Below are 22,994 nucleotides of genomic sequence, written 5' to 3' on the forward strand. Positions count from 1 at the left end.
GAATGCTTTTGCCCAAAGTGTGTCTCCTGTTCTTCGATTTGCATCACAGCTTGTCTCCTGAGTTCAAACTAAATATTGTGTTTGTAAGATTTTATGTATTAATGTAGCCTATATTTGGAGAGTCAATAGATGAATTTCAATTAAATGTTGGGGGTAAAAGAAGTCCGTCTCAGTGTTTCATCCTCCATTCCACGTATGAAGAGACAAACGCCAGCAAGGCTAAAATATTTGGGGAGTTGATATTTTCCCATTATGGTGCCCTTCAATGTCGAAACAGCTGAATCGACAGAAATCCTCTGTTTTATATTAATCCAGCAGTGGAGGACAGTGGCGAGTTTGAAGTTCAAGGTTGTTAAATACTTGAAAGAAATGAGTCATGAGCTTTCAAGAAAGGCACTCAGTGCCAGGTTGTTTCTGGAATATTGTTCCTGTAAAAAGTTTACTGTGGATACTAAATGATTACTTATTAGGAAAGTGGTTGAGGATAATGGGTTAGCTGAACAAAATACGCCTTTATGGTCGGTTAGTACGTAGGCCAGTGTATCTCTATACCACACACTGTAGAAGAAACTTCTCCCAAGACACTTTCTCAAAGTGTTTTTGAGGGCAATACCAGCTAAAAATGTATACGTTTGCAGAATTTCCACCATTGTTCCTGGTGACACATGCACAGTGCATTGTTGAACACTCAATAGTGTGCTCCCTAGGTGTGCTCGGCAGTTTCGGTTTACCTGACGATGAGTGCAATAAACTTTGCTTTTTGTTCACAGTCCTCATCTTACAGTTTTCCTCACCAAATTATATTTGCTAAGTTTGGATACAGCATCTGCATTTACTGCACTATCTATTGTCAGATGTGTCGTCAATGGCACAGCTTTCTGTAATTGGCGCAGGTTATAGGTAATTCCAGTTTTGGAGTTACATGACGCCTGTGATCATCTATTGATGAATGTGAATTGTCAATTGTGAACTAAAGGTATGTCTTTGTATTTTGTAACTTCCTTGGAAAGAAACCAGAAACAATAGAAAGATGCATATAGGGGATTTTGGTTTCACAATAGTGTCAAATACCACATCATTTTTTTGTCTGTTATATAAAGTAATTATCAGGAGTCGTTTTCTCACATTCTTAGACAAATAAAATGGAATATAAACTGTTTTTTTTTTTTTGGTTATATACAGAAATGTGTTTTTCATATGCTGTCAAAAGCGTGTTGGTTAATGGTTTACATTTTACAAAAAAAAAACAGTGTCGCATGTGAAAAGGTCACACAGTCAGCAGCCAGTTATGAGGATGTCGAAGACACCCTTAAACATAAGGAAGCCGGAAACACTTAATAGATTATCTTGAAAAAAAAAAAGTAAGATAATGAATCAAAACGTTGATCCAGTAAACACAGAGAATGGTTTAAGTGGGTTAAATGACCAAATAAATAACCTTAGGCAAACTACCCTGAGAAATAGACTGAAGCTCTGATTTGAGGGAAGGGAGTCCAATAAATTTGAGTTTTACAATTTCTCCAAAGCCTTTTGACGTAGGGCAGTGTTTGCTTTTAAGATTTGACCTCAAGATAAAGCAAATACATAAAAATAAAAGTGTGTGAATGTGTGGTACCAGATATGAAAAAAAAAAAAACTGATTAGATATCATAAGTCATTCTAAGATTGCATAAGTCCCACTCATTGTTATACCAAGAAGAAGAAACCGAAAGTTTAGGCTTCACGGGAAAACTATACTCTCATAGTCCAGTCTTTTGTCATTTGACATTACAATTGCATTCCTAATCACAACTGTTAACTGATGAGTTATGGAAATATTTCTATAATTAAACAAGCTTACAATATCTATTGGTGGAACAACTAAAAACTGTATTTACTCCCATAAACGAAAGTTAATGTTTCAGCATGAAATCTGTTGTGCTCTAACATGAATTAAAGATGATAGTTACACTTCAGTATAGGGACCAACTCTCACTATTAACTAGTTGTTTATTAGCATGCATATTATTAACATATTAGCTGTTTATTAGTACATCTCATATTCTGCATGACCATATTCTACATCCCTAATCCTAGCCAATACCTAAACTTAACAACTACCTTACTAACTATTAATAAGCAGCAAATTAGGTGTTTTTTGAGGTAAAAGTCATAGTCAATGGTTTGTTAATAGTGAGAACTAGACCTTAAAATAAAGTGTGACCAAGAGGATTTTGGGAAATAGTAAAAGCAAAACTAAACATTCATAGGCAGAGTGTTTATAGTTGAGCAAGAGCCTTAAGTCTTGGTCTTATCATGAGGAGGAAACGAAACGAACACTGCAGTAATGCTGCAAACTGGACAACGACTGTCCTCTGTTTGAGACCAGAATTTTCCATATGTAATAAAACAAACAGATAAGCAGATAAGAGTTACTTGAAATAAGACTCTTATAGAGCTGATAGAATTGAATCATTAAGCTGACAGTCACAGTGCAACAGTAAATTCCAGAATCAGCACTCAGTTATATCATGTGAAGTTTCAGTAAAGCCACTGAGAATCTAGAAAAAACAAACTTCTTCAAATATGAGAAGAAATAATCTAAATCAGCTGTAAAGCATCTCTTAAAAAAGACAATAGTGTTGTTATTCAGCAGATTTACATGTATCAATTTTGCTGTAAAACATATATCAATTGAAGTTGTATTCTCATCTGATGGTGTTAGTGTAGTCAAAACAACATTATTACTGAATATTAACCGAGTATTATTCTTTCAAGTCCAGACTAAGCAAAGGCAAGGAAGCCAAACTCCATCAGCTGAGAGAAATGGACCAGTTCTCCAAACACGGTGAGAAATATGCATCACAAATCAGATTTATAAATTGATATTATTCAAAAATACACTTACAGTGTTCAAAGTATGCATTGTATCATTATGTCTTTAAAAAATCAATTGTAATGTGAGTGAATGACCTCACATGCAAACCACTGACTTTAAATGTCTATACAAACTCATTTATTTCAAGTGCAAAATTGGTTGTACTTTATTTTACAGTAGGTGCACATACAGTGTATTTACCAAAGTAATACTAATTAATAAAAGGCATCTATTATATTGTTAGGTCCATAGTTAGTTTTTACCCAGTTGTTCTAAATACTATGTACTTAACAGTGATTACATGCAGAACAGGACAGTAAAATGAAGCGCTACCCTTTGAATTACACATTTTCTCTGTAATTGAATCTTAAATAAAGGTCACTATAGTTGCAAACAGACGTCTAACTGTTTTTACTTATAACACAGTTTAAATGTTCACTCTGGATCAGTGATTAAACACTCTTCATTCTCCTAATACGTGAGTGCATACACAGTGCATCTGAAGAGCTGAGCTGAGCTGAACACAAGCTGTGGAAAAACCACAGAAAGACCACTAATCAACTATGAGATTGGACAAAACAGGACTGAAGCACAGGTCTGTGTAAACACAGAATAAATGAGCAACTGAGACACAGGTGAAGGTAATGAGTAACTAAAGCAACAAACAAAAACACACACAGAAACCCAGAGGGACTAAACATGCAGGAAAAGAGAAACCAGGAACAACGGGACAAAATAAGCTCCAAACGTTATTTATAGTGATCCTCAAGATCTTGATTAGCTGATTCAGATTAAGACCGGAGTGAAACTCTGTAGTAGTGTGAATGGACGTGAATGTCCCTGTTAAAATCTTCCTCTGATGGGTTTTTTAGTATTTCTAAGAAATGTAAGTAACTAATTCAGATATCATGCGAGTTAGTTAAAATCTTATAATTTGGAATCATAGTTCAAATAAACATACGATTCCAAGAGATATGAATCCAAATATGACATATTGAGTAATTTGTCATTATTAGAATATAATTAAAACCACATGAACATTTTTGTGAATGAAAACGTTATGGTCTACAATATAACAGTAAATTTATTTACCCTAGTGCACTGCAAAAAAAATAAAATGATATGATCATTTTGGCAACTTGTGTTTTTATATTAACTCATAAAAATAAATTGATGTGATTTATGTGAAATTCAACTTGATTTTTAAGTCAGTTTAATGTAATTTAAGTTGAAACTATACTTAAAAATAAATTTAAGGCATTACGTTTTTGAGATGAAATAGATGGATTTTTTTACCGTATTAGAATAAGGAAAACGGTAAAAGTCGGCAGATTTGTTTAAGCCGTAAGTATTTACAGTGATGGGAAGCAAACCCGTTGTGGTATTTGCTGGTGTGACAGCAGTGTCATCAGCTTAATCTCGGCCATCATTACGTGTATTATAGGTTGACAGGGACACAAAGACAACAAACAAAAACACTTTCTGCTGAAACAGATTAATTGTTCAGGTGAGCAGAAAGAGGAAACCGTTTCCTGTTTCCTACAAACACTGCAGAAGAGGATAGACGAAACAATAATGTCACATATTATCAGTAATGCATCACTTGTCCCTCATGCTCAGAGAATGTGACAATAGGAAATAATCAATTAATGTGCTACTAAACACATGATTTTATCATCAATTACTGTGACGGAAGAAGGAAAATAGCTCCCAGTTTATATTAGGTGGCCTTAACTGCTATGTACTTACTTCGAAATCAATCATTTGATACCAAAATTGTTTTCTGACCAAGATTCATCTCCCATACAACTCGGAGAATTCCAGTCAGCTGATCGTCTACCATTGTTTGCAATAAGATAAATCTCAAAAAGTGCTCACCACTTCTTGGCACAAGAGACAGCTTTTAACATCTAGTCCTGTGTTCTTGATTCTGATACAATGCACTTATTGTGTACATACATGTTTTTACATTTACGGTTATCGTTACACTGTTGACCCATCCCTTGCACCTTAACCCACCCTTAAACCAACCCATACCACCAAACCTGTCCCTAACCTACCCGTATCCCACCTCAATAGCAGCAGAAGTGTTTTAAAATACAATATAAACACAATAGGTACACTGTACTTATTTGTATGTAAGTACATAGTAGTTAAGGCCACTTAATATAAAGTGGGACCGGAAAAGAGAAATAACCATTCAGTGTTTTAGTTTGGGCACATGAAAAAATACTATAGTCATTTACAGTAAATACTACAGTCTTTTTGAACCATACTATAGTAAAGTACTTGAATTAATTTGTTGCGGTAATTCTAGAGTTGCTGTGGTAATATAACAACTATAGTATTATAAACAAATTACTTTACACAATACTGTGCTAAGTTTTCTACAACTATAGGGTATATTATACTACAATACACTACAGTTTACTGTAGTAAACACTAAAGTATACTACAGTATTTATTTATTACAGTTTATCCGTTCACTATAGTTAATACTACAGTATGCTGTAGCGTTCATTAACAAAGTGTTATAAATACTATAACATATACAGTACAGTATAATACACTTTACTAGCATGGTTCAAAAACACTATAGTATTTACTGTAAATTACTATAGTATTTTTTCATGCGTGGCAATCAATCAAAGTCCTGATCGCCGACAGATTGCCGGTTGGAGTATTATTATCAATTGCATCACCAGATGAAACTCAAAATTAATTTGTTTCTTTCTGGTGTTCAGGCTGGAGCACCAAAACTAGCATTGTTCCTGTAAATGCAATGAGTCTTCGCTCTTTTTCATCTTGATGGACGAACCCTAGCAGGGTGGCTACATCTACACACCTCCAGAAACCTGATGATCGCTCTCTTCAGGACAATGCTTTCCGTCTCATTCAGAGCAGAAACTACAGAGGGGATTTCCTTACATGGACTTCCCAAAGACTGTCAACTACAGCAACGGGTTAAACTCTTCACACAAACTCCTTCAGGTGAGTTGTGCAAAGGTTTGGCCATAGTTTTATTTTCTTTTTTTTTTTTTGTATTGTATCCAGTTAAGTTTGACATCATGCATTTCAGTATGAGAGGATCTGTGCTTGGACCAACACGGTTTGATATTGCTGCAGCCACATAAAGAAGTTATAAAAATAAGTGCAAAGATTATTTTTTTTGTTAGAGATTTCATTTGATTGGTAACAGCTCTGTAAGTGTCTTATTATTGTATTTAATGATTAAAAATAAGGCATCTCTCAGGCAGTAAATGTGGATCCTTTAGATGAATTTGAGCAATGCTGGTCTGGTCTTGGTCTTGGTCTCAACACACAATTGTCTTGGTCTCAGATTAGGTGGTCTTGACTACAACACTAGCTTCAAATGAATGCACCCCACAGCATAATAACAATTTAAAATCATGCATTTCAGTATGAGAGGATCTGTGCTTGGACCAACACGGTTTGATATTGCGGCAGCCACATAAAGAAGTTATAAAAATAAGAGAATGTTAGCCCAGCTGAAAGCACAAGTGAAAACAACCTTGGCATGTTTTCTTTATTACATTTAAAAACATCACAAGGAAGGCATCTGAGTACATATTCATCTTCATCTTAAGGCAATGACACAGCGCCCCTGCTGTCTACTGCTGGTAATTGGAGACTTCAATCAAGTTGTTGTCAGGGTCACGGAAATATAGGGAGCGGATGGGACCCACAGCGCCTGTCCTGTCCACGGGACCCTCCTCTATCGTCACTCCACACGCCTGCAACACAACAGCAGCATATCAGCACCTGCATGCGTCAGGGTTTATCTGTGAGCCGTGCAGAACTCAATTGAGAATGTTTTTACATGTCAGTTCTTTAGTGTAAATTAAAATAGGGAACCGGATGAATTATAATTTGAATTGAAATTCTACGAAATGCGTTTACTGCTGTACTGTATGCGTGTAGTTTTAATTACACATTTTATTTTCAGAATGAACTGCACAAAACATGCAGGGTATTTTAGTGTGGTGGCATTAGTAATGGTTAAAATGTTATCTATAGAAATACGCTTTCAAATTTAATTTATTAGCATAAACTTCACTTTATTTAAAGGGGTCATATGATGCGATTTCAATTGTTCCTTTCTCTTTGGAGTGTTACAAGCTCTTGGTGCATAAAGAAGATCTGTAAAGTTGCAAACACTAAAGTCTCAAATCCAAAGAGATATTCTTTATAAAAGTTAAGAGTCAACCACGCCTAACTAAAACGGCTCGTTCTAACACGCCCCACATGTCTACGTCACGATGTGGGAAGATTTGCATAACACCGCCCAAATGTTCACGCAAAGAAAGAAGGCATAACTTTTATTCTCGCTGTAGTATTGTTGCTGCCGCCGCCATGTCGTGAAGACGCTGTGTGTCAGCATCATATGACCCCTTTAACAATTCTGATTTTGATTGGCAGAGTTCAAAACCAGGAAAGACCATTCGAAACAATTCCTCTTATAATTTTTCTTTGGCATCGCTGAGTTTTTTTTTTTTTTTTCTGTAAAAATAGACAAAATAACTGGCAATATTGTTTCTCAAATGTAAGCTGGTCTTCCTACGTTTGCAGACTATTTGTATATGTCTACTTTTTAATAAATTATTAGTATTATTATTTTTAATTGATCTACACTGTTTCTATACTTATAATCAACAACTTCAAGTCAATAGGTTTATGCTCTTTATAGTTTTTCAATTGTATAATATTGCTCACAGTGGTTTATAGGATTGTAGTTTATTCCTTCTTTAAAGATGTTGGGTACACCATCTTGTTTCTTTGTCTTTTTGTCCAATTTTTAAATACTTTTTTTGTTGTTGTTGTTGCTTTAATCACAAGTCTGTCACCTCGGAGCTGATTGGTTTGATTCATGAAGTAACTGCCAATATTGAGTCTCAAATGCAAGCTACTCAGTATGAACTTCAATAGAACTGCATGTCGTTTCACTGAATTCAAACATGCCTGTAATAAGCATTAGAAACAACAGCACTCTCGCTTGTGAGATATTGCGTTAATTATGAAGCATGCCTTCAAATCAAGAGAATTACGTGGTGGATATTCTGTGGTACTGTATGGCAGAATTAATAATCAAGCATAAAAAGTCAAAAATCAATAGCTGTTATTTGTTCAATTTGCAACATTTTTATTAGAGTAATAAACTGATCTGTTGCGTGATTTTGTTTTTCATTGCAATTGCATTCCAATTCAACATTCTGTGGCCAATTCGAAACAAATTCCCTCATAAACGGAGCGGTTCATACCAACTCTGTCAAACCTCTGTGAACACATCAGTGTAAGTCACCTTGAGGTGGGCAGCGACGGTTGTCAGAGGGGTTTTGGTAATGAGGCACAGGTCAGCAGATCCCGGTGTCGGGGTTTTGGCTTTGGGCTCAAACTCCTTCCCAGCCTGATGCAGGTTGAGCTTTTGCTCTCCGAAACTCAGAGCTTTACGGTCGCCCTGAAGTGACAGGATTACTTAGAGTCTGCTGCCACCGTGTGGTATTGTTTGCAGTGTGCTTTGAGTGACATTCTACCTTAAAAGTGACGACCTCCATCCCCAAAACCTTGGAGTAGAAGTGCGTGGTTGTGTTCAGGTCCCGAACCGTGAGCACCAGGTGGTCCAGATGACTGATGTCAACGGGACAGGAACTTTTGAACCGAACTGATGAGAGTCCACCGAGAACTGACTGAGGGTGAAAAACAAAGAGCTAAAATATCTAACTTATGCAAGCAAAGATAGATTTGTGATGAATGTACGAACAAAAACTTATGTAATCGAGTCGGCCTTCCTATTTTATTTTACTTGAACCACATTGTTTCTATGCTTAGAATCAACAGCTTAAAATCAGTAGGTTTATGTTTTTCGTTTTTTTACTTTTACTATAATGCTCACAATGGTTTATGCAATTAATAGTCTTGCATATTTGTCTTTTTGCCCAATTTCAAAATACTTTTTTGCTTTGTCCTCAAAAATTCTGATTCTTACACTACCATTCAAAAGTAAGATATTTTTAAGATACTTTTATTCAGCAAGGATGCATTGAATTAATCAAAAGTAAAGATATTTATAATGCTATTTGTATTTATATTAATATTCTATTTCAAATAAATGCTGTTCATTGAACTTTCTACTCATGCATCAAGTTTTCCACAAAGATAATACAAAAATAATAATAATAAAGCAGCAAAAGCTGTTTTCAACACTGATAATAATAAGAAAGATTATTTCTTAAAGATCATGTGACACTGAAGACTGGAGTAATGATGCTGAAAATACAGCTTTGATCACAGAAATAAATGATATTTTAACATATATCACATAGAAAACTGTGATTTTAAATTGTAATAATATTTCACAATATTACAGTATTGCTGTATTTTTGATTTAAAAATGCATTCTTGGTAAACATAAGAGTAAACATCAAAAAACATAAAAATATCTTAATTATTCCAAACTTTTGACTGGTGGTGTGTCTAGCTATCCGTCTTAAATAATTGTCTTAATCCGTTAAGATATATGGAAAGCTGTGTGTGTACCACTGCCAATCAAATGTTCCAGGAAATGAAATTGCATCAATATCTATCTCATGAATATTAACAACAACGTCTCTTAGTAACTTTCATACAACGTCCAACGTGAGACATGCCTTCCAACACACACAGTCACTTCTGGCTTCTTGATTGTAATATCTGAAGCATGCCATTTTCTGTAAAGCTGCTTTGAAATGATTCATTGTGAAAAGCGCTATACAAATAAATGTGACCCGAACTGAAACCAGTCTTAACAGGCGTCTGCCTTTTGAGCCAATCAGTGGCCGAACGTCAAGTCCCCTAATTAATATTCATGGACCAAGCCTTCATCATAGTACGATTCATAAATTCGCTTCCAGGAAATATCTCTCACATTTTTACAGTAATGAAACACTATTACCCTGCACGTAGTAACTTCATACAATAGTTTTCTATAATATTATTACATGTTTGCCATGCACTATCAAACTAGAGAGAGAGAGAGAGACGTTGTTACCTTGCCGTGGGTCGAGTAAGAACGGAGAAAAGTGCTGCATACGCGTAGAGCCATGTTATCACCGACGATATCACCTGTGCTAACCTGTCTGAGCTCACAGAATCACAGAAACAAGTCTAACTGGAGAATGATAAGCGCTAGTCACCTGCCGTAATCACTCTTTTACACCCGCCATCAAGAGCCACATGTCACAGAAAGAGAATAAACTATTAGAAAGCGTGTACTGAAATGGGCGGTCGAAATGATAATTATCTTGTTTAAAATCAATGTATTTTTAATTTGCAGTCTGTCAAAGTTTATCGGTGTCGTTAGGCTACTGTAAATGATCATCCAGCTACTAAGTAGCATATTGACGGTGTCCCGTGAACACTGTTACTTTTCTCAGCGCTGGTGAGGATGAACCAATCACTGCCGCTGGAGTGGCTACAAGTAACCAATAGATTTCATTCTTACATCAAAGTGATGAAGAGCTACAAAATAGAGAAAACAATACAGTAACTAGTTCCTCACCTAGCGTACGGTATATATATCATGATATATAGTCAATATATATATATATATATATATATATATATATATATCAGTTACTTTATATTTCCATCAACACTTGTGGACTTGGTTACAGCTTCTCATTACAAGGACCTGAATACATAAAGTGATATCAGATTTGAAAATTTGGTCTGGAAAAGTGGTATTTAGGACCATAGAAACTGTGATGAACACTGATGATGAAATATCACATCCACGGATAATGTAGTCCAGTTAGTTCATGTTCATGGTATCTGGTGTCAATGGATCTTATCCTCACATTTTCATGATCTAAATATATATTGTTCACCAGTTTCCATAAAACCATGCATTAAGATTAATACAACAGTTACTTATTTTGAGCAGTCTTTTCAATTGACAGATCATTGTGATGGAATAAGAGTCACGTTCAAGTTTCATTTTGAAATCGTGATACGCAGATATTGTCATTTTGAACAGATGATTTAGTTCAATGAACAAATCATCTTAGGTTTCTGTTTACCATGTCTTTCCCATATGTTTACCGTACTTATATTAGTGTTTGCAAAAACTGTAAACAGTACTATTAAAAAAACAAAAACAACATTTAAAAAATATATATATATAATATGCAAATATGCAAACTTGTTTGTTTTTTCCAAAACAAACTATCGCAGTCACGTTGCTGTACATGTTTTTTTTATTGTAATATACAAATAACATTATGGCTTGATGAAGCCAGAACAGACTGATCGATATTTAGTAGTTGTCTCTCATCCGAGCAGAAAGCAGAAAGTGTGCAACGTCTGTGTGCCGTAAGCACTGGTGGGATACAAGCAAATGTCACCTGAAGAATCCAAATAGAATTCAAAATAATGCTGAACATTTGTGGAAAACCAATATTATTGCTAAATACAAACCTTGAACCAGAATGTGCAGAACCCAAAAAAACAAACCAAAAAAAAAAAACTTTCACAGCATATTATGTGGTATGTATTGCTAAATTAGACTGGCTGATAGCAGTAGGCTGTGAGGTTCACTGTAAGCTCCTTTATTCCACAGCAGCACTCAACGTGGTGGCGAGGCCACAGAGAAACGGTCAAGTGAGGAAATCATTTTATTCATTTTAAACACAGCAAACTGGAAGCTAGTCAAAAGATGACTCAAAATATAAGCTATAAATATGATGCTGACAAAATTACGAAATTCTATCGAGTAACTCGCTCTTATAATACATGACCTCAGAACATAAGAATATGCATTTTTAACAATGGTTGGCTTGCTTATGATACATTAAATGTTGACGTAACTCATGGTGGAGAACATTATGCTTAGGGTTAGTATCCCAAGTCAACACAGAAACAATATAGACAGATATTTCATCTATTGTTTCAAAATAACACTGCATTTGTTTTTCTAGCATGGGACTAAAGGACCTTAGCTCCCATATGAACCAACCATTACATAATGAGAAAAATAATTTCCTCCTCAGAGTAAGATAAACGATGCTATTCTCAATGTACAGAACCGTTAGAAAAACTTCCATTTAAGTCTTCATTTTAAACGTTAATATTTACAGACTACAACATACAAGTCAATATGTCAAAACGTCCTTTACATTTTCCTTATTAGCATTGCACGACATTGCCTATACGTAGCCAAGTTTTTTATTAAGATATATGAAGTAGATTTGAGTCAGCCAACTAATGCATCATCATCATTTGGGAAGACGGGCAGAAATACAACCTTATGTGTCCATGTAGCATATTTACAGCCTTTTGTGTTTGGAACTGTAAAAAGTGTCTGGCCAAATGTTTTTCAAAATCAGTATTACTGAACACCTTCAAAAGCCAAATCAAAGTATATTCTATACAGGATGACGAATTCACTCAGAACTACTGTGAAATTTACTACTATTTGTCTGTATTTAGTCATTTATGATAACGGTGCAACTGGTACATCACACACTATGTTTTCATACCAACACACAACCAACACTGAATGAAACCAAAATCATGTTAGATGCAGCGGTTTCAATGTATTTTCCAATTGAAATGTATTTGCGCATGAGCAGATTACACTTTTCTTGATCCTTAATGCTAATCTTGACCCTCAAATTATTCATTTTTATTAAAAACGCCAACTTTGTTATAATCTGATATGGAACACATAAAAGTACAACTCAAATCTCTCTTTTAGTATGAAAGTGTATGTGCCACACTACATTGCCCCTCAACTTATAATTTTGCTGAATGTTGATGTTCAGTACAAGTAAATGATCAGGGCTCCATCCTTGCACCAATTTTATTCCATTGTAAGATGGGTCAAAATACACTGATGTGTAAATTGGGGGAAACCAGCAAATCTGATAAAACTTATTGATGGCTTCATATAGGATGCATGGGAGAAAAAAAATCTCAATACGAGTTCTCACATGACTAGGTAATAAATGTAAAGGGAAGGGAGGAAGTGATATCGAAGTGCCACAAAACCAACTTTGGCTAGACGACACTCTCTCGGTTGGTGGAAACCAGAACCGCCCTGCGGCAAATAGGGCAGGTCGAGTTCTCTGAAAGCCAGCGGTCAATACAGTGCACGTGGTATTCGTGAGAGCAGGGCAGCTTCCGTAATTTGTTGCCTTCGGCGTACTCCGTGATGCAGACGCTGCAGGTTTTGAGCGCATCATTCTCGCCGAAGGTTCGCATGGACAGGTTGTCGATCTGCTCTTTGGTGAGACCTCTGGGCTGGTCGTCATCTTCCTCGTTGAGCAAGAAGAAGTGCGCGAGTCGCAGAAAGGGCAGAGATCCGGTTTCATCCAAGCTAATGGGCGCCCGCTGTCTGCCTCGGTTCTCCCGAGGACTGTTAGCACCGGACGCTCCACCATCCACTTCACTCTCCTCTGTCCGTGCCTCTAAACCACCCTGGTTAGAGCCTCCATTCCCAGGAAGGTAGGAGTCCGCTTCACCTGCAGCGGCACCGGTGGAAGCATCAGGGTTACCCAGTCCATCAGTGAGGTCTGCAGCTGGGCTGTCTTCACGGTTCGAGTCTGGATAGTCTGAGTCCATAAAGTAGCTAAGTTCGCCGAAGCCAGTCATGATCTGACGAATCATAGACTGCAGAGCCAAAGAAGTGGCTTCCCCGAGTCCAGTGTCCGAGATCCTGCGAATGGGAATGCGGATAGTGCTGACGTACGTTCTCACTCCTGCCCGCTCCGAACGGGAGAAGGTCCGGCGGAAACCCCCGCGCTCAGTCTCATAGAGTAAAGTGTTGTTGGAGGGCTGCGAACGAGACCTGGTACGGTTAGCGATGCTGTCTCTCTGGCGGTACTCTCCGGGACGCACCCTGCGTACCTGCAAATCCAGCATTATGGTTGGAGGACGACGACCTGAGGCTCCTGCTTCCCCAGCAGTTGCCTCCCTCTCCTCCGGTGCTTCGGGTAACTCGGGAGCTGCTTCCGATTCTTGAGTTTCCGTTTCCACTGTGCTCTGCCTAGACAGGAACAACTGCCGAGTCCGTGAGCTTCCCTCGACCTGGGGCTCTGGAAGGATCTCAGGATTGCGAGAAGGCAGGTCGTGCTGAGCAGGCGGAAGTCCGTCCAATCTTTCGAGGTTGAGCGGCGAGTGACCTCTTGCAGTGCGAGCCCTTGTTCGTCGCTGCTCTGGGCTTCTACTGCGAGCCCTAATTTGACCCCTACGTGGTTGCTCTACTGGGGGCAAAGTTGGGGGAGCTGGAGATGGTGGATTTGGTGCAATTACTTCCGTGTTTTGAGACAGGGTGATAGGAACTGGAAGCTCTGGCTCTACTATAACCGCCAGCTCATCCACCACTGGTTCCTCAACCACCTCTGCAGTCTCCATAAGACTCTCCGGCTCAGACACAGGGCCATCTGGTCTCTCCTGGGTCCCTTCCAGCCTTTCCGTCTGCGTTTGCTGCTCAGCTATGTTGCGATTTACATTGATCTCTAAGCTGAAACGGAAATCACCGCTGTTGGGATTGGTTTGGCTTACGGCCCGCCATGATTGGTTACCCCGGTTACCGCTCCTCGTTGTATTCCCCGTCTGTCGTACGGTGTTGAGCCAGTCAAGAAGGGTCTCCCCACTGGGGTTTTCCTCAGTGCCCTCCATCTCTGTTGCTGAGAATGACAAGAATATTAAGACATTAAAATGGCAGAATTACAGGGAAAGTCATCTGGATGGTATGGATTCTGTATAAACAGAAAAACAGTTGACTTACCAGCAGGCCCTTCCCTTCTCTCCTCAGTGGAGTCATTGCTGGGTGACTCAGGGCCATCCTTGACCTGCCGAAGGCGGTTTAACAGTTCATCTGCCGTAATTTCACCTGACCAAGAAACAAATGGGTAAGAATTGAGAAGCCAGAGAAAGAGTGGGGATTTTGCAGGAACGTAAAGTAAACCTGACCACTGATCATTGTGGTCAAATCCGGACAATTACATGCATGCAAATTTTCAATAGTTCTCCAGTTCGACCTTCTCTTAAAGACTCCCTAAAATCAGAATTCTATGGCTTTTAGTTTGAGGTCATCTGAAATTCAGTTCACTTCTAAAAGATAATCAACAAAATTAACTTTCAGAAACTAAGCACACTTAAAATTTACAGTCTTGTTCTTCAGAGATAAAGGTCGAAAAAATGGTTCACTGAGGGGAAATTGCAAATGCTCACCCAATAAAATGCTCTCTAGAATCATTTCCCTTTAATACCACCTGCCTCTGACTAGCAACATCAACCTGAAAATCATAGTTCACTGGTGTGACGAAGTCTAAAACAAAGTTGCAGTCAAACTCGCTGTTTCAAGAGGAAATGTCAACACAGTAAAGAAAACTGAGCTTATCAACCAATGGTGGCTGATAGGGTGAAATGTAAATGAAAGCAACAAGACTCAAATTCTTTCATTAATAATTGCATGGCTGGCACAAAAAAACATCCTGATTAATGAGATATGGTTAAACATTTAACCGTTTTACACATAAAACAAATAAAGCAAAACACTGCATATCCAACTGCAGTAAACTGTTGAATGTCTATGTTGACACACACAATGAAACCGGTTGGAAATAGTACATATGTATAACATAAAACGTTTAATATAGTAAGTAAAAAATAAAATAACAATAGTAGTGTTACAAAGAACATGTTATTAAGATTATTGAACAAAATCAAAATTGTCAAAAAGACTTTCAAAAGGAAAAATGCTAAATTATTCATGAAGTAGTATTACATTACGTCATACCGCTTAACTAGGAGTACTGCAAGAACACATTTCAATAAATACAAGCTGTCTAAATGTTTCTGGATATTCATAAGCTGACGTTTCACACTGTACATTTCTAAACCAACGTTTTTATTTGCATATTTGAGGTGTCACTGTCATTGACTGGATGAACTGTGTTTCTTCTCTTTACGAACCCCTCTCGATAATTCATATTGCTACGTTACAGTAATGTGTATTACGAGTGAAGAAAAGGGGAGAAAATAGTTAAAGTGGTTTCTTTGGTAAGATAAATAATAGAAACAAGATCCAGATGTAATCCAGCGAAATAATTATATAGTAAATAAATAGATACTGTTGTTTTCACATTGTGAGTGCAGAATAAAAAGAAAAAGCCAAGAACCCACAAAACTATGCTTTATTGGTTAAATTCATAAAGTGACATGGCTATTTGCAGCAATTTTATGTGGCTTCTTCAGTGATCTGATCACAGTCCGTTCATAATGCGTTTGGGTGCATTTACATCTGCCATTTAAAATGTGGTCAAGTGAGATTTTACGTTAATGCCAAGTGTAAAAAGGGGCAAAGTGTTTAACAGTTTACAAGATCAAGATGTTTCAAATGACATGACATGCATTTTTTTTATACAACATATCCAAGGTGCTTTCCAAATAGTCTAATTTCTTCTGACAAAGTTGGATATGCAGAAATTCACCATCAGATGTGAGTTTTCAAACTTTATGAAGTCTAGTCTTTATGCAGTAGCGGTCCAGAAAGACTCCTCATTAAACAGCAACAGGACAGTACTGAAAACCTCCGGACTTACCAGGACAAGAAATGTCCATCGAATGCCATCTCCTGGCAGAGCACATGGCTAAAGGACGCTCCAAAATAACATTCCTTTCCACTGTCCTGGGACATAAAAGGATTGGGTGTCTTCATAAGTTTGTGTTATGTTTGTTTAATAGTCTCTGAGCACAGAAACAAAAGGCAAACCATTCAAATAAAATGCAAACCTAAATTGGAATCGAAAGACCCATGGTTTCACAATTTCTAAATCAAAACAAAGGGATGAACTTGTTCTAGAGCTTAAAATGTACACGCATGTGTCAAAGCACACATGTATCTCTCAATTTTTATTGTAGCTTGCGTTCTCAAAATTGAACAAATAAAATAAACAAACAATAATTTGCTGCCAAACATATTTGACCAAAACAGCGAAGTTTAAGAAATCAATTTCATGCAAACAATGTGGAAAAGATTTTGATAAAAATTGTCTCAGCATTCAAATTCTGTCAATTTTATGATGAAATTCAAATAATAATTGTTTTTTTATGCTGTTTAATGGGGTGACAGATTGCTGTAGTGGCATGTGAAATGATCATCTCTTCCAGTTTACTACTAGTTATAACACAAAATAAACAAACAAACATCAGAAGGTGTTGAAAAATACAGTACAACTTACTGAAATGTATCATCTCTCGTGTAATCGCTCATCAGCTAATCAGTCACATAAATTTACACATACCTTAATAAAGCCATTCAATGTCCATAGCTTCTAAAAACGTCTAGAGAGGAGCATTTTGCTAAATATAATGATTAGGCTATGTAATATAGTGTATATGTGTATGCATGTTTGAATAAATCCGTCATGAAAATCTGTTTTATGACTAGGGATGGGTATCGTTAAGGTTTTAACGGTATTACTACTCTTACCGATACTGCTTATCGATCCGGCACTTTAACGGTATTCTTATCGGTATTTTTGTATTATATATATATATATATATAGATTCATATATATGACAAATTAAGAGCTGAATTAACATTGCTTTATATTCTGAAATGTAAAATAAATATTTAATTAAAAGAATATTAATTTGTAAATGCACCAGTGTGCAGGCATTTTTAGTTTATTATATACATAAGATAAGATACAGTAAGAACATGAACAAAGAAACAAAGTAAAACAAACTGACAAATACAATAAAACAAAAGGATTTTCTCCCAACTGTTCTCGTCCAATTAAGACATAAATTGCGTTTAAGTGAATACTCTCCAAGCCGGCCATTTTGACATATTTTGTGTGTATTTGATCGTTTGGACGTGCGCCCGAAGCTCAAAGTATAATTTGCTTGTCCGTTTTGGAGCGTGCCGCGCGCACACATTTCAGCCTGAGGAACAGCGTCTCTTGTGCGGATTGTGCTTTCAACGTTTTATTATCAAACATAATATAATATGTCCCGCAATTTAGCAACAGTAAAGACGGCATTTTACAACAATCACCGACTGAGCTGATTCGGACGTTAAGTTTGGGTTTTAGGGAGGAACGTGTGCGCACCGCTGTGAAGGGAAAGAAGTTGCGCTAGAAGAAACGCAGCTATAATCCTTAGAAGCCAAAATCGAAAAAAATAAAATTAGCTTAATATAACAGCACAGGCCTACGTGTAAGCAGATGTTTGAATGTTTAGTTCTCTCCTCTATCATCACAGTTAAACAGGGCTTTCATGTTGCGCGTGCTGAAGCTCCTCCGCGTGAGCGCGATCTCGCTTCTGAATTGCGAATAGCAAAAATGCATCATAGACAAATGTTTGAATATTATTGCATATAAAAACAGCTGGCGACTCTGGCGAGATAGAATTTGCAAGACAATGTATTTATAGCAAGAATATGTGTATTTTCTTAATTTCTCCAGTACCGACAGCAGAACCGTTAACGTCAGAGCTTATCGATACTCCGGTCTTTCATAATTTAGCACCGGGACCGATTTAATACCGGGTTTCAGTAGCCATCCCTATTTATGACAGCCACTGTTTGAATGTTTATATTTAACAACAAATTGGAGAAAAATAATTATATCATTAAAAAGTTGATATAAAAACTGCTGTATGTGCAATGTAACAAATTTAACAAAAGACTAACAATGTGCAGTAACAAATTAAATATTGTAAATTTTGATTTACTGCGGACTTTAAATAACGTTCAGTTTTGGTTTTGGCTAAATAAAAGCTTTTGTCGTTTCAGTAAACAATTCATTTAGGTGCATTTAGGTAAGGGTAGATTTGTGTATAGCGACTTTTGTACAATAAATGTGATGAACTTGGGTCTGTTCCTCGCACCTAGCTATTGTATGGCCTTTGAAGACTTGTAACGGCACACACTGTGGACTGAGTAGTATGGACTACTTCTGTTGTTCTTTTTTTTGTCATTTTAGGAGTCACAATCTCTTTCACTGTATGGAAAAGAGCAGCACAGAAATTCTGTGAAATCTCTCTTATCTTCCACAATAGAGAGAGACTGAAAAAAAAAAGATAACTTTCATTTATCAAAGTCTGTGGATTTGATTCATCCTTCTGTTACCCAAAAGGGATATTTAGAGCTACAGAATGAAAGAACACCTAACGCCTGAAATCCAAAACATCGAGAATAAGTCTGTGATCATTTTGCAGGCATCACATGTAGCTTGAATATTTGCTCTAATAAGCACCTCATATCAAGCGCAGTCGTGTTACTTTTTGACTGAAACCCAGCAGCAACTATAATTTCAGCTTCACTCAAGTATGTTTATCCTTTATACTACTGAAATCTTCATTCAATTTACAACCCAATACCACTTAAACCAAAACATAAGTAAAACACTGCTCTGTTACACCACATGCAATGACCAAAATGCCTCTGTAAAGCACATTTAGGTTTATAATCTTGATATTTAAAATCAAAGGATTTACCAGGGGTGCCAAGCAGATTGTTGTCTCTCATGAGCCTATAGTCTTCTTCGCTGAGATTGTTGACGAACTGGTAGAAGGCCTCTTCTCTGTCCAGACGGTCCAGCTGTCTTCTGCGTTGTATTTCAGATTGATCGCTGCTGCCCTGATCTGCATTATCCTGAGCCTCCATCACTGCGACCAGCTGTCAGAGCCAACTACACACAAAAGCAGAAACAACAGGTTAGTGTCAATCAGACCAAACACACACAGATACACTGACCACAAACCACTGTGTTCAACTGTACATGTATCTATAATAAATAAAAATAGCAATCATCCATTACTAGCTATATGATACCATCACTATCAAATAATAATATTGGCATGATATGGCCACACAGTTCCTGTATGTGTATAGGTGTGTGTTTTTACTGTTACCTGAAGCTAATGAAAATGGTTAAAACTTGAAAGCGCTCGTTGACTGGAATAATCTTTTGAAGCCATTAAAGAGTAACGTAATATTAAGAGTTGGACTGTGATCTCTCAAATCTGTTCAAATATAATTAGCTGACTGCAACCAGAGACTGAAAACAAAATGGCATCAGCAAGCTAACTAAACAAGCTAAAGGCTAAAGCTCACGAATTTCAAGGAAAGCAACCTTTGCGTGTGTCCTTGATGCCACATACAATTAACACAGTAAATTAATTACCAATGCAAGTCAGATCATAAACGTGCTGCTAAAACACCAAAGCAATTTGACCAATATTACATCAACGGTGTATTTCGCAATGTGTGACGACAAACCTCTCGCAACCATGAACTGATGAAAAAGGTAAAGCTAATGCTAGCTGTAGCATGAGCACAAACTGGGTTTAAGCTCGCTCGCACAGCCTAGGAGAACAGCTATCTTGTTCATGCTAAGCTAAGGCGAAGCTAACGTTAGCATGGCTATGAGATAAAAACAGCCAGCAGTCAGCGAGCTCTCCGTCATTTCGACGATCGTAACAACGGACTCGCGAAATGAGAAAAACGCGGAAGAATACCTTAATAAATGTGTCGAAGCCTTATCTAGTCGCTGTTGCGTATCTGCCCCGTAGATGTTTGTAAATGTTAATCTTGACAGCTATTCAGGAGTTCATTTTCTCAAGCGTCCCTTCAGCGTCGAATCTACATCCGGTGTGCGGAACTGTAATACAACTTAAAAGTCTTATCAGTCGTGTTTAACAGGCAGGATATATTATGTGTCAGGCTTTACAGAGAATATTGGTATATTTAAATTGTGACATATTTAGATCCCAGTAAAAGAGATTCATCTGAAAGGTGCATTCTTACCCCATAAATATTACACAAAAATAAATTCATTATTATTATTAATCAAAGTGTTTGTTATACAAATCCAGTACCTGATTGTCAGATGTCATCATTGGAAGTCATCGTGACTTTTGGAAGTATCCATGTTCAAAGTCCACATGTGAAACAATTTTTAATTCACCAACAAAGAGAAATACAAACGCATTCAATTAAAGATTAGCAGTGGCTTAATACATTTCAGAAGTAGATCTAGAAAAACAAACAATCTAGCATACAAAAATATTCAAATCTGTCAATAAGATGCTGTTAAACAAACCCCTGGCTGATCTAGCTGGTGTTACTGTCCAGATGCACACTGGTGTTGTGCTTGACTGATGGGTCTGGTGCGATCATGGGCCTCATTTATAAAGTGTGCGTACGCTTGAATCCACGCCAACGCTCATATTTGTAAAAACTGCTTTAGCACTGTAAAAAGTGCTTAGCATCATGTCAGGGCCTGAGCAGACATAGCCTACATACTTTTTCCTGTCGGAGTACTGCAGGTTTTTGGAAATGTTAGCTGTTCTTGCAGCTCGCTGTTCTAAATTAAAGGATTTGGATGATGACTGGTGATCTTTTACATGTTAATGACATTAATTAGGAGTCGTTTACAAGGCAGAGAGCTGAAACCATTCAGTTGCGCGCAAGTTCAAGATCATTTGCGATTCATAGATTTCACATCTGAAAGAGACGCGTACGTGCGTTTTCTGTGCGTATATGTTTATTCTATAAATCACACGTTCGCATATTTGAGAGATGATCGTAAGGTCAAATTTAGGATGGTTTCTGCGCAACATTTTATAAATGAGGCTCCACATGTTTTGACAACAATAGGTCAAGTTGGTGGCAGTCCTTGGTTGAATGTCTGACAAGCAAGCATAAAGAACATTGGGATTGTGAGATTGTCTGATTAGACGGGCCATGTGCCTGTATCAGTGGGCACAATGAAGATATTCAGAAGAGGAAGGGGCCAAGTACTGAACCTTGTGGTACTCCAGTGGTTAGATCATGGTATTTAGACGCCTCTAAGAAATGTTGAAAGATCTACCAATGAAGCAGGGCCAATGCTACATTTCTCAGGGCCCATCTCCTGGCTCAATGAATAGTCTAAACCACAGAGGTGTCAGAACCACAGAATAGTCTCATCACAGGGCCCCGGACAAAACCTGTTGAAGTCTGCTTGGTTGTCATGCAGGTTAGCTGGTTATTCTGTAAAATAAAAGCTTAGAGCAATACTATAACAGTATATGTATATATCATACATGGAATATATCATACATATTACAATATCTCTATCATCTGTTTCTCATGTACTGTAGTAGGTGTTTGGAAGAGGTGGTATCATACTAATTAGTTTTGGGGTTTTTTTGTCCACTTTTCATGCCATTAGACTTGAGATTAAACACTACTTCATCCACTCCACTTCCAGCATTAATGTAATTTGATAAGTACAAGTCTTTATGAATTTTATATAGAAAGAAAATAAGAGAAACGAAAAAAGAAGGCACTTTACCCACAAATCCCAAACCTGCTTTTCACTTCCTGTCCTAGTTATATCTTGTTTCATACACTCTCTTCTCCTAAAACTGAACACAGAATTCTTGGATCAACCATTTTCTCCAATTTGTTCCAAACCTGTATGCATTTCTTTTCCCCGTGTAACACAAAACACAATATTTTCCATACAGTGAAAGTCAGTGGTGCCCAAAGATGCTTGACACCGTTAAATATTTGAGTGTGAAATTACAGTATATTCCAGGATAATAACTGCATTACTTTCACATAATTTCACAGTGGGACTTTTCTTGTATCTAACTGCACAGCATCATACTGTGTTTCTACAGTGCATGTACTCTTAAGGCACCCAGCATGCAATGCAGCATGAATAGATCATCCTCTAGAGGTTTTTTTTTATTCTTGTTGGTTTTATTTGTGATATCGAACTTGTTTTTTGGTCTCTTTCAGCCGTTTGTGTTGTTTATTTAGTAATAATGGGTTTATGTTGTAAGTGTTGTTTTTATTTGTTGAGTGTTACCATTGTTGTGTATTGATGTCACATCTTTCAGTGACGTATCTCAGCAGTTGATCCATCCTACAAACTGTTATGAATATGAAATAAGTTGTTTACTAATCTTCATGTTTAAATAGTTCTAAAATAAAATCGTCATGCTAAGAATAGTTCAACTTATTTATAGGCACCTAGCTTATTTCATATTCTAGCTTGTCACCATCTAGAAAAATGTTTTCATTTGTCACACTTCTGACATGACTAGATCAGAAATTTGAATATGAATATAGAAG

The 22,994-nt window shown here is 37.1% G+C and overlaps 2 protein-coding genes across 3 annotated transcripts; both read right to left on the minus strand.

Moving 5' to 3' along the window:
- Positions 1–6,395: 6,395 nt before the first annotated feature.
- Positions 6,396–10,234, minus strand: glod5 (glyoxalase domain containing 5). Its single transcript, XM_016514411.1, has 4 exons — positions 9,903–10,234; positions 8,410–8,562; positions 8,178–8,333; positions 6,396–6,612 (listed from the first exon to the last, which is right to left on the minus strand). The coding sequence occupies exons 1-4, from the start codon at positions 9,954–9,956 to the stop codon at positions 6,490–6,492; spliced, it is 486 nt and encodes a 161-aa protein (XP_016369897.1). The 5' UTR covers positions 9,957–10,234; the 3' UTR covers positions 6,396–6,489.
- Positions 10,235–11,091: 857 nt separating this feature from the next.
- LOC107709791 (E3 ubiquitin-protein ligase RLIM-like) lies at positions 11,092–20,506 on the minus strand. 2 transcript variants are annotated; one of them, XM_016514413.1, is made up of 4 exons: positions 20,387–20,506; positions 19,364–19,557; positions 14,643–14,747; positions 11,092–14,541 (listed from the first exon to the last, which is right to left on the minus strand). In XM_016514413.1, the coding sequence occupies exons 2-4, from the start codon at positions 19,530–19,532 to the stop codon at positions 12,911–12,913; spliced, it is 1,905 nt and encodes a 634-aa protein (XP_016369899.1). In that variant the 5' UTR covers positions 19,533–19,557; positions 20,387–20,506; the 3' UTR covers positions 11,092–12,910. The 2 variants fall into 2 exon arrangements, with proteins under 2 accessions (XP_016369899.1, XP_016369900.1); XM_016514414.1 differs by lacking the exon at positions 20,387–20,506 and adding an exon at positions 19,781–19,839.
- Positions 20,507–22,994: the final 2,488 nt, after the last annotated feature.

Source organism: Sinocyclocheilus rhinocerous, unplaced genomic scaffold (genome assembly GCF_001515625.1).
Source record: "Sinocyclocheilus rhinocerous isolate Xijiao unplaced genomic scaffold, SAMN03320098_v1.1 scaffold2492, whole genome shotgun sequence".
NCBI lineage: Eukaryota > Metazoa > Chordata > Actinopteri > Cypriniformes > Cyprinidae > Sinocyclocheilus > Sinocyclocheilus rhinocerous.

Excerpts from the sequence above, each read along its gene's own strand:
- glod5 (XM_016514411.1), bottom strand. The coding sequence starts at position 9,956 with ATGGCTCTACGCGTATGCAGCACTTTTCTCCGTTCTTACTCGACCCAC. Across the intron at positions 8,563-9,902 it reads CTTACTCGACCCACGGCAAG|TCAGTTCTCGGTGGACTCTC; the intron begins GTAACAACGTCT and ends TTTCACCCTCAG. Across the intron at positions 6,613-8,177 it reads CCGTCGCTGCCCACCTCAAG|GCGTGTGGAGTGACGATAGA; the intron begins GTGACTTACACT and ends GTTGTGTTGCAG.
- LOC107709791 (XM_016514413.1), bottom strand. The coding sequence starts at position 19,532 with ATGGAGGCTCAGGATAATGCAGATCAGGGCAGCAGCGATCAATCTGAA. Across the intron at positions 14,748-19,363 it reads CAATCTGCTTGGCACCCCTG|GTGAAATTACGGCAGATGAA; the intron begins GTAAATCCTTTG and ends TTTCTTGGTCAG. Across the intron at positions 14,542-14,642 it reads GAGAAGGGAAGGGCCTGCTG|CAACAGAGATGGAGGGCACT; the intron begins GTAAGTCAACTG and ends TGTCATTCTCAG.